The sequence below is a fragment of the Pelobates fuscus genome, chromosome 7, assembly GCF_036172605.1.
Source record: "Pelobates fuscus isolate aPelFus1 chromosome 7, aPelFus1.pri, whole genome shotgun sequence".
Taxonomy (NCBI): domain Eukaryota; kingdom Metazoa; phylum Chordata; class Amphibia; order Anura; family Pelobatidae; genus Pelobates; species Pelobates fuscus.
This window is the reverse complement of record NC_086323.1, coordinates 119,085,049-119,097,303: the sequence shown is the minus strand read 5'-3', so window position 1 is coordinate 119,097,303 and position 12,255 is coordinate 119,085,049. Positions and strand designations below refer to the sequence as shown.

General features: G+C 37.3%; 1 protein-coding gene across 1 annotated transcript in view; it reads left to right on the top strand.

Moving 5' to 3' along the window:
* The first annotated feature begins 54 nt into the window (after nucleotides 1–54).
* LOC134568161 (ras-related C3 botulinum toxin substrate 1-like) overlaps nucleotides 55–12,255 on the top strand; it is a 28,876-nt gene continuing 16,675 nt past the window's right edge. The window contains exons 1-4 of the mRNA XM_063426513.1: nucleotides 55–163; nucleotides 6,201–6,272; nucleotides 10,569–10,686; nucleotides 11,164–11,226. Coding sequence (XP_063282583.1) covers nucleotides 129–163; nucleotides 6,201–6,272; nucleotides 10,569–10,686; nucleotides 11,164–11,226 — 288 coding nt within the window. The 5' untranslated portion in view covers nucleotides 55–128. The remainder of the gene's footprint in view (nucleotides 164–6,200; nucleotides 6,273–10,568; nucleotides 10,687–11,163; nucleotides 11,227–12,255) is intronic.

Genomic DNA, 12,255 nt, shown 5'->3' with positions numbered 1-12,255 from the left:
TCTGATGTCATTTCTTTTAGTACTTCCCCTTTAGGACAGTCTGTTCCACTTTGTACCTGTAGTTAGTACACCTTTATTCACTGTGGTAGCTGTAGCTGTGAAGACACATTCCCATTCTTAGTCCAGCTATGAATTATATAAAATGTGTGGTGGTTGGTGATGGGTAAGTAGCATGCTGAATGGTAACATTGTGTGAGTGGGAGGTAATGTTGGTGAGAACAACTTTTCCCGCTTTCCCCACATTATGCCATTATTTCCTCTGTCTTATTTTACTTGAACATGCATTCATTCATAAGCACCATGGCTTTACCATTCCACTGTTACCATTCTTTTATTTTGCACAGTTTGACACACGGACTGCTTACACTCTTCTCGAGCACAATACATATTCATAAAGATCTATCTATCCATTAATCCATCCATCATCTATCTGTCTGTCTATCTATCTATCTTGAACACAAATTTTATTCTATTTAGATTTAGATGTGATTAAATACACAATTGACGTTATATTGAGAGACAAGTGCCGATCACTCATATACTTGTTTCCTATTATTGCCTTGACAAACGGTTTCTCCGACTTACCTGACGAGACACCAATGTGCCTACTAATAAAAAAAAATGCTCAGGCACTCACTGTGTTGAAAGTTCAGGCAGAGCTTAATGGAACATCAAAGTGCACAGCAACATTTAATCCTCAACCCAGATCTCAAGTGCCTGAACTTTCAACAAGGTGAGTTCTTAAGCATTTTGTTTTATATTGTATGCATATGGGGAGTGCTGACCCTAGCTCAGTTCGCACCCTGATTTTTGGTTGAGTGTAGCCCTTGTTATCTTTTTACCAATATGCCCACTGACATGCAGTCCAACAGACCGCAACGCCTTATTTACAGTTGACTAATACGTTGTTATTGATACTATGCCTTGTTAAATACCCCAAGTTTGGCAGTCATAAGTTTCCTACTTGAGACACCTTTCAAATGCCTGCATATTATTTTACTTGTTTTTCTGACTGTGTATGACACTTAAACAGCAATATGTGCACTGTTAAACTCGCCCCTTGAAAACTTTAAAGGAACACTATAGTCACCTAAATTACTTTAGCTAAATAAAGCAGTTTTAGTGTATAGATCATTCCTCTGCAATTTCACTGCTCAATTCACTATCATTTAGGAGTTAAATCACTTTGTTTCTGTTTATGCAGCCCTAGCCACACCTCTCCTGGCTATGATTGACAGAGCCTGCATGAAAAAAAAAACTGGTTTCACTTTCAAACAGATGTAATTTACCTTAAATAATTGTATCTCAATCTCTAAATTTAACTTTAATCACATACAGGAGGCTCTTGCAGGGTCTAGCAAGCTAGTAACATAGCAGGGGATAAGAAAATCTTAATTAAACAGAACTTGCAATAAAGAAAGCCTAAATAGGGCTCTCTTTACGGAAGGCTGTGTTTATGGAAGGCTATGCAAGTCACATGCAGGGAGGTGTGACTAGGGTTCATAAACAAAGATATTTAACTCCAGGTCGGCTTCCTCTGCAACTCTCGCGAGAGCCGCGGGGTCAGAGCGTTGCCACGGGTTACCGTGGCAACGCTCCGCGCGGCCGCGAGAGATGCAGAGGAAACTGACCTGGGAGCTGCACGGACGGAGGAGAGAGAAGGGAGCTGACAGGAGCTGCTGTGAAGGTAAGTTACAGCTTCCTGCCAGCCCCCCTCCTACAGCCCATCAACTGGACCACCAGGGAGTGAGAGCCCCCCTCCCTGGCCAGCTAACAGGCAGGGAGGGGGGACGAAAAAATAAAAATATTAATAAAACAAATAATAAGAAAAAAAATATTAAAATAATAATAACAAAAATAAATAATACAATTAATAATAAAATAAAAAAATAATTACCTAAAAACAAACAAACAAAAAAAAATATTAAGATAATAATTAAATAATACTTAATAAAATGCCCAACCCCCACCAATGCTCTGCACACACACACACACACACACACACACACTGCACTCACACATACACACACTGCATTCATACACACACTGCACTGCATTCATTATATACACACTGCATTCATACACACTGCACTCATACACACACACTGCACTGCATTCATTATACACACACTGCATACACACTGCACTCATACACACACACTGCACTCACACATACACACTGCATTCATCATTCATTATATACACACTGCACTCATATACACACTGCACTCATATACACACACTGCACTCATATACACACACTGCACTGCATTCATTATACACACTCATATACACACTGCACTCATATACACACACTACATACACACTGCACTCATATACACACACTGCACTGCATTTATTATATACACACTGCATTCATACACACACTGCATTCATACACACACACACACACACACACACACACTGCACTCATATACACACACTGCACTCATATATATACACACACACTGTACTCATACATACACACTGCATTCATACACACACTGCACTCATACACACACTGCACTGCATTCATTATACACACACTGCACTCATATACACACACTGCACTCCATTCATTATATACACACTGCACTCATACACACTGCATACACACACACTGCATTCATATACACACTGCATTCATTATATACACACGCTGTAAATAAATATTCAGTTAATATAATTTTTTTAGGATCTAATTTTATTTAGAAATTTACCAGTAGCTGCTTCATTTCCCACCCTAGTCTTATACTCGAGTCAATACGTTTTCCCAATTTTTGGGGGTAAAATTAGGGGCCTCGGCTTATATTCGGGTCGGCTTATACTCGAGTATATACGGTATGTCTAATCTACTTTATCTTGTTTTTTTTTGTTTCAAAAAATATATAGTGCAAAGTATTTCCATGCCACGCAAATGTAACACTATGTATGATGATGATTTGTCTGCTGACGCTGTAATGGCATAGCACACTTGGCTGTAACTACCCACACTGCAAAAATAAAGAATTAAAAAAAAAAAAAGATGCAAATTACTGAAAATTGCATCATTTAAATGTACAGTTTCTGCTTCAAAGACAAAACAGAAGATAAAAAAAGACAAGATAGTCTTCAGCATTAAGTACAGTATCCCACTCCACAAATACACTTGGTGGAAATAGACACCTACACAGCTTATCCCTAAAACAGAAATGGATGTGGAAGTAATAATGGGCTTTAGATTATTATTTTAATAACATTATGCAGCATGTGCACCGTAGTGTCGGTTCTTACTCTCTTATTCCCTATTTCTATAGAGAAATATTTATGGAATTCTGGAGAGGAATAAGGAGTGATAAGTTAGTTTTATATTAACTAGGGGAAAACTGTGATGACCTATAGGATTTTATTAGTTGATTTCTTGGTTTCCAAGAGATCACCTAATAGAATCATATTGGTCATCGCATTTTCCAACAAGTCTGAGCTCTACAAGTTCAAAGTCATTGCGCATGCTTGTATTGTGCTGCCAAATTTGTAATATGTACCCGTAATCTTTCAGTATAAATGCAAAGTTTCACAGATTATTTAACCACTTAAGGACTGAGCCAAATGTACACGTTGTGAACAGAACAAAACGTAAACAAAACCTGGCATTTGCGCTATATGTCTGTCCAACCGTAATTCACCTCTTTCATATTAAATGCACCCCCCCTTATTATATATCATTTTATTCAAGGGAAAACGGGCTTTCATTTAATATCAAATATTTAGCTATGAAACATAATTTAATATGAAAAAAAATGGGAGAAAATAAGAAATGTTATTTTTTTAGTTCTACATGACATTTTAACTGTTAATGTCATAATACTGTTTGCTTTTACTGCAATAAAATACACATAAAAAAATAAAATACACGTATTCAGCAAAGTCTCACGTGTAAAACAGTACCCCCTATGTATAGGTTTTATGGTGTTTTGGGGAGTTACATGGTCAAATATAGCGTGTTACATTTGACATTGAAATTCGCCAGATTGGTTACGTTGCCTTTGAGACTGTATAGTAGCCCAGGAAATAAATTTACACCCATAATGGCATACCATTTGCAATAGTAGACAACCCAGGGCATTGTAAATGGGGTATGTCCAGTCTTTTTTAGTAGCCATTTGGTCACAAACACTGGCCAAAGTTAGCGTTAGTATCTGTTTGTGTGTGAAAAATGCAAAAAACGCAAATTTTGGCCAGTGTTTGTGACTAAGTGGCAACTAAAAAAGACTGGACATACCACATTTGCAATACCTTGGGTTGTCTACTATTGCAAATGGTATGCCATCATAGGAGTAATTTTCATTCTTGGGCTACCATAGGGTCACAAAGGCAACGTAAGCAATCTGGCGAATTTTAATGTGAAAAAAATGAAACACAAGCCTTATATTTGACGCTGTAACTTTTGAAAACACCATAAAACCTGTACATGAGGGGTACTGTTGTACTTGGGAGACTTCGCTGAACACAAATATTTGTGTTTCAAAACAGTAAAAAGAATCAGAGCAATAATATCGTCCGTGTAAGTGCTGTTTGTGCATGAAAAATGCAAAAAACTTCACTTTTACTGGCAATATCATCGTTGTAATAAATTTTACTGTTTTGAAACACTAATATTTGTGTTCAGCTAAGTCTCCCAAGTAAAACAGTACCCCCCATGTACAGGTTTTATGGTGTCTTGGAAAGTTATAGGGTTAAATATAGTGCTAGCAAATTAAATTCCCTATACTTTCGGCATGGGTTGTCAGGCAGGTCCCGCTAATTGTATTAATTAATTAAGATACCTAATTATGTAAAAATATTACATAAATATATGTGTAGAATCAATATATGTGTATATATATATATATATATATATATATATATACGTATGTGTTTATATGTATATATATATATATATATATATATATATAATTTTTTTTAAATATTTTTATTTATATATAGGTATATATATATAGTGATATATACGTATATATTTATGTATATAGATATATATATTATTTCGTTCTACGTGTATTTTGATATAAATATATATATATATATATATATATATATATATATATATGTATATATATATATATATATATACATATATATATATATATATATTAATATCACAATACAGTATATCTTTCACCCCCGTGTGTCTTAAGAGCCCCCATTTCTAACATATTGTGTCTCTTCCACCCCCGTTTCCGTCACATCCCTCACTAGTGTCATTGACCTTCTTCTGTAGTGAGGCCTTGCGAAACGCTGTTGAGGAATTTCTTTATCTTTTCTTTTCTTTTTACCCAGTTTGACAGTAATATATAAATATATCTAAATATTATATAACATTTTAACTAATCCTCATTTTTTCTTTCTATTGGGCATTTATTTCTCGATTTTCAAATACAATCAACATTTAGTAACTGTCCCGAGGCGTTAAAGGCATTGAACTGCTCCAACCCCTAAAAAAATACTCTTTTCAGAACTTATTAATTCATCTCCATTAAAGTTTCAAGCTAGCTGATTATCAGATGTCAGAGAAAGAGCTACACCCTGGCAAAAAAGGTAAAACATAAGATGAGTAAAATTGCTCTAAAAGCTGATTGGAGTGTACTAAGTCTGCTATCAGCTGACACATAGGCCAGCTTCATAGTGAGTCTATGTGCAGCTATCAACAGACTTCTGGTCTACACAAAACTGGGAGCAGGCCTGGGATGAGAAAGGGCTCAGTCTAAGTTGGTTGTGAGAGTTCCTGATTGCTTGATTGTCTTGATTAATTTCCATAAATTAATGTAAATATTTTAAGCTCACTGAAGTTGTTATGGTAATAAGAGTGTCTGGGCGCAGTCTTACCTTCAAAAGTGATACAATTTTGCAATGGATTAAAGGGATACTATAGGCACCCAGACCACTTCATCTAATTTAAATGTTCTGGGTGCCACGTCTCACTCGTTTTAACTCTGCAGCCAAAAACATTACCATTCTGAGGAATTTTCTCCCAAGAAACTCGTAGAGTAAAACTCTGCTATTGGCACAACATGCCATTGTCCCATGCATTGGCACTAGCAATGCTTTCTTATGAAAGGTAGGACAGTGGCTGGACAGCCCTGGCTTCACAGCAACTTCAGTGACCCGACTTTGTTTTGGGGTATGAGTACTAACTATAATGCTAATGTTGTTGTTTCTTACAGAGCTGTGGGGAAAACATGTATCTTGATGAGTTATGCACACAATTCTTTCCCTGGGGAATATATCCCAACCATGTGAGTATTTAGCATTTAGTTTAGTATTGAGTGCTTAAGTAACTTATACCTTCTAAATGTATTTGCCCTGTACATTTTAATAGAGTATTTGTATGCATGTATTGGCATTAGATGAAATCATTATCTGATTGCAATGTGGAGTAAAAGTACCTACATGGGAAACATACATATCACAAGACTGGGGGTATATAAAACTTGTATGAACAATAGTTTACACACATAAGCACATCGCTTGAGTATATTAATAGTTTGTTATGTATTTAATTAAATTATGTGGCTAAATTCATATATGATTATGAGTATGTTTACCAATTCATGTGATATTCCTTACCTTATTATATTAAAACCTTCCACTATTCATTGGAGAAGTCCTTAAAAACTCATCCCTTCAGGAAAGCTAATGATCTTCTTGGGTGATTTATTTCTTTATATGAGTCTGTCCCATATTTATTTACATAACTGTTTATTCCACAGTTCATTTTATATTAGATAAACACTATTGTTATAATTATTATACACATACAGGGTTATTCACTAAAGTCTGAATGGGGCAAAACCATTGAGCTGCATACTGGGCCATTCGGACTCCAAAGTCTATTTTTTGTGATTTAGACCTTGAAAAAGACTGAAATTGGTCTAGATTTCAGCCGGACCTAACACCAATGGGCGGCTGCAACCTGGACCAAATGGATTTAAACTTGGCCCTTAGGCTTCAACTCATTAAACAAAATAGCCAATCTATTGGCCCGCTGACAGCACTAGCAGCTAGTGGGCAAATAGTTAAAAAAAAAAAAAACACTTTGCAGCACAAGGGTTAGTTATGTGGTGACTCCCAGAACTTTCTAGCCAGCCTCCATATAAAAATAGTAAAATAAAAAAATCATATGGGGTCAACAAGAACCCCATATTGATAAAATTTAGTTAATGTACCTCCACATGCCTACAACTGCCATATGGCAGGTGGGCATATCTTCTAAACCTTAAAAACATGGGGATGGTTCCTGTGAAATAACAGTGGGGGCATAGTCCACCTCTCCTCCGTGCTCCCACCTGTGGGCATTGGGAGGAGGCTACTTTAAATTTTAAAGGGGGGGACCTATTACCTGATGGCATGGGTGGGGGTTTATATATATAGAATAAAGTCAAGAGACCTATTGTGCCCTCTTCCTGCCCCCAGCCATTCCGGTGGGTTCCTTCCTTAACATTTATTAAATAGGGGGGGGGAACTATTGTACACTCACTTGGCAAAATTAATGGTCTCCAATCCCCTAGCCACCCCCTAAAATAAAAAGCATATTGATAAAAATTATACTTAAAATAAGAAGTCTTCATGTTCCAATTCTTCTCTTCTTCACCACCAAAAAAGGCCAAATAAAAATCCATAGTAACTGACTCCATAAATTAAAATTGAAAAAAAAAAACACTGGAAAAAATAAAAACATGCCGCAATAAAAAATAATCCATCTTCAGTCATGGAGGACTCGTGGCAGAATGAGTGCTCAATGCGGGGAAAGTAACTTGTATAGACTTTTCCACATTATGACAGTTAACGAAAAGCATGGGAAAACTTCCCACGGTTTTAAATATGACCAAGAGCGCTTTGATTGGTTGGCTAGTAAACCAAACAGTCAGAGACTTCTGACTAAAACAAATTAAACACACAATATGCAGAGCCACTTATAGTAGGCTATGACTATAATGGCATGTAGATGGCAGAAATGTTTATGTTGCGGTCACCGGCCCGCCGAGCCTCACGGTCGTGCCCGACCGGCACGACCGCACCGACTACACGAGCTTACCTGCTCGTCGGCGAGCCGGGAACCGCGCACTTAGTTCTTCCGGGCATCACGCCCGAATCCAATATGGCGCCGACCACGTGGTCGCGTCTATGGATAGCCCCGCCCCCGAGAATTATACTAACGTGTGCGTGACGTCACGACGTCAACGCACACGCACGTTCTGGGGTCAGAGGTCGCCCTCTGACCAATCATAGCTTAGAGAGGGGTATTTAAACCCCTAATTCACCCCAGTACTTTGCCCTGTCGTGGTTTCAGTTTCCTGGTTTCCCGAGAGTGCTATTTCCGTGTTTCTGATTTCCTGATATCCTGATCCTTGGCGTTTCCCTGGTTATCCTGATCTCTGGTTTCCCTGACTTGGCTTGTTTTATCGGTATTGAGTATTTTCTGGCTTCCTTGACCTCGGCTTTCCCTTTGACCATTCTCTGTCTCTAGCGTATTAGTCCGGCCATTCTAAGGTCCGGTTTACGCTCTATCCTGTTATTTTCCTTTTCTTACTTATGTATATGTTTACATAGTTTCTGCGTGCTGGACCACATTACTAGCCGTGACAGTTTAGCTGTTGCCCCCCACTCTTGATATCCTCCTAATATGGATCAGATGTAGAGCATGATAATAGGAGAAAAATACTTTTATTCCAACAGATAAAATTAATTATTAAAAACAATCTATGAATCTATGCATACACTGCAATAAAAAGTAGATAAAAATAAGTCAGCATGCAATCCACATTTCGACCGTTAGGTCTTCTTCAGGTGTATACCTTATCCTGCTGAGTATGTCCTTATATATGTCCCAGATGATAATTAAAAATTGGAGCCATCTCCTGGCTTGCCACACAGCATTCTGTTTCCGGGTCTGGTATTCTTTGTTTAGATTTGCTTCCGGGTTACGTCCCTGCCGTTACGTTATGACTTCCCAATGTGAGGATGTCATATGTACTTCCGGGTTAATATGTCCATCTCGATCAGTTCACTCACAAGCCAACGGTTACCTAGTAACGATGCCCTGACGTTGCGTACAGCCATCGCAATGTCTGGCGTCATAGATAACCGCATAGCAACACAGGTACTGTAATTATAAAGGGGAACTCCGTTCGCCATATTTAGTTATATCGGGTAATATACTTTGATGTCAATTCTGCCCTTACAACTCCAATATATAAATGTATAAGGAAGTAGAAAAAGGTGGCGCCACAGAGATAATATGTACAATTAGACTTAAGCAAGTAGTAATACAGAAATAAACAATGATATATAATACAGAGAGAGAACTATAAAAAAATATATATATTTTTAAACATACCCAATCCAGCAAAGAACTCAGAGCTCAATCAGCTGTCCCACTGCCCTTTGCAACAGGTAGACTTCTGGAAGACTGATTTTTTTCTCAATCCAATTTTGTTCACATCACTACCAGCATAAGCACACACCTCAAACTGGAACACAAATTATGATACACCATGGCATGCTCTGTTCCTGTAACTTATCTGCTGAGTGCTGGTGGAGAGTTATACAAAATAGCCCTCCTACCCCCACCTCACTAAATTATAAAGTATCCAATTCATTATATGGTGAAAATAGTATGTATAAATTCCTATTCCTTATGTTACTTGCCCTTGCAAATGATGTAGAGTCTAACCCTGGTCCCCCAGCTAATTCTAGTCCTAATCTCCCCACTAAAAAAGGCACTGCAACATCCGTAGCATACTCCCTAAACTGGATGCACTGCAAGCCTGGTGTTCCCATTACAAACCAAAACTTTACTATGGGGACCAGGTTCGTGCCCAGCTATGCCAATTTAGTTATGGCATATTGGGAGAAATTCTGCACATGGCTGGGCAAAGATCCTTGTCCTCTATTGGAGGTATATAGATGATATCTTTTTATTTATCTGGCATGGCAACAAATCCTCTGTTTTAGGATTTTTAGACTTTTTACATACTAAGTCCCTCTGGTTCACAATTTCTTTCAAATATTGGACCTTATTCATTAAGACAATCCCACCCCCTTATCAGCTAGTTTAATACATAAACCTAATATAGATTGGGTCAGATTTCAGATCTTTCATAGCCTTTTTTTTCATTAATAGTTAAATTGTTTTTATATTTATGATTGTTATTCTTTAACTGTTTAATATCTTTTGTACAGGCCTTCTCTAATACCTTCATATTCACAGATTTTAAATGTATGGGATAAAAAGTGGATGGATTCTTTAAGGATGTATGTATAAAATGAGTGTCTTCCCCAGTATTATCCATTTGGATTATATTGTCTTTCCCTTTAAAACATTTCTTAAGACATATTTTCCCTAAAAACCTATTAATATCAATAAAAGTATCAAATGTATTAATAAAATGACTTGGGTCAGAGTTCTGACTGTCAAGTCTTGAGTGTCATGTCTTGAGAGAAGGGAGACACTAGAAGTGTTGTCTAGATATTCACTCCATGCTAACTGCTTGAGATTTAGTTATCTATTTTTTTAATTTATTTTTGTATAGTTTTGATAACTATGCGGCTAACTTGATGGTTGATGGAAAAGCATTGAACTTGGGCTTATGGGATACAGCGGGGCAGGAAGACTATGACAAACTGAGGCCCCTCTCATACCCACAAACAGTAAGTGCACCAAAAAAAGAAACAATGGGTACTAGATGGTGATAATATTTTGTTATGATTTGTGCAGGTTTCCATGGGCCAGTGGTAAGCTGTGTCGCTGATATTGATCTGACCAGTGCAGTACAGGTGACTTTAAATTGTTTAACCTGCATGAATGACAAATAATTAGCTTTCCCCTAATTTCTATCCGCTTCATTTCCCCTTGTGATTCGTGTTTATTTAAGATTTTTTTTATATGTAATTTCAATTTTTAAGAAGCCATGCCAAAACAAGGAAAACACTGCATTGGGCTTTATTATTTAAAGAGCAAATTGCTCTAAATAAAAAAAAACAAAATTGCAGGTAATTATAGCTCTTGTAGAATTTTGCCAAATCAGATATTTTTGCCTAAAATTTTAAAAAAAATTCAGTTTTTCCATTTCACTACAATTAACTGAATTCAATAACTGCTAATTCACAAATTTAATTTTTTTTTAGGATGTTTTTGTGATCTGTTTTTCACTGGTGAGCCCAGCATCATATGAAAATGTTCAAGGCAAGGTCAGTATCCACTCCTCTCATTTTCCCCTTTTTTTAACAAAACAATGCAGAACTAAGTGATGATAAAAAAAATATTGCAAATTATTTAGGTCAAAACCAAATCCACTGAAGATGTGTTAATAATGTCGCTTAAAAAAAAAAAAAAAAAAAAAGCAAATAATTGCTCAGAATAATTGAACTGAGCAAAGTGAAGATTACAAACTAATAGCCATGTATTGCAAACGCCATAATAATTTTTAGAGTAAACAATGTGTTATTACATATTGCAATAGTTGTTAAGATGTCATCTAATCAATAATTCATTCAAAAACAAAGTTGATGGCCATGGGCTGCCTGCAATATAGCTTCTCTCACTACATCCTGCTTCCACTGCAGACCAAATAAAGCAGCAGTTGATGAGAGTTGGGAAGATATGATGTCATATTCCTATCTCCTCTATCAACTGGAGCTTCACAACATGAGTTTGCTGGGAGAACTGCATGAACGAGAACGTATGAGAGAAGACTGACACAAAGCCGCTTCCACACACAAACCGCATCACACTACACTATCAGAGTAAGGAGATGGTAGGAAGGATGGCTATACTACCAGGGTAAGCAGATAGGAAGAAGAACCACTATACCATCAAGATACTGAGTTAACCCCTTAAGGACCAAACTTCTGGAATGAAAGGGAATCATGACATGTCACACATGTCATGTGTCCTTAAGGGGTTAAGAGGATGGACAACTACACAAACTGAGTAAGGAGATGAGATGAATAACCACTTTACCGCCAGGGTAAGGAGATGGGAGAAAGGACCACTTTACCACCATGGTAAGGAGATAGGAGGAATAACCACTTTGCCACCAGGGTAAGGAAGTGCGAGTAAGGACCACTTTACCACCAGTGTAAGAAGATGGGATAAAGGACCACTTTACCACCAGGGTAAGGAGATAGGAGGAATAACCACTTTGCCACCACGGTAAGGAGATAGGAGGAATAACCACTTTACCACCAGGGTAAGGAGATAGGAGGAATAACCACTTT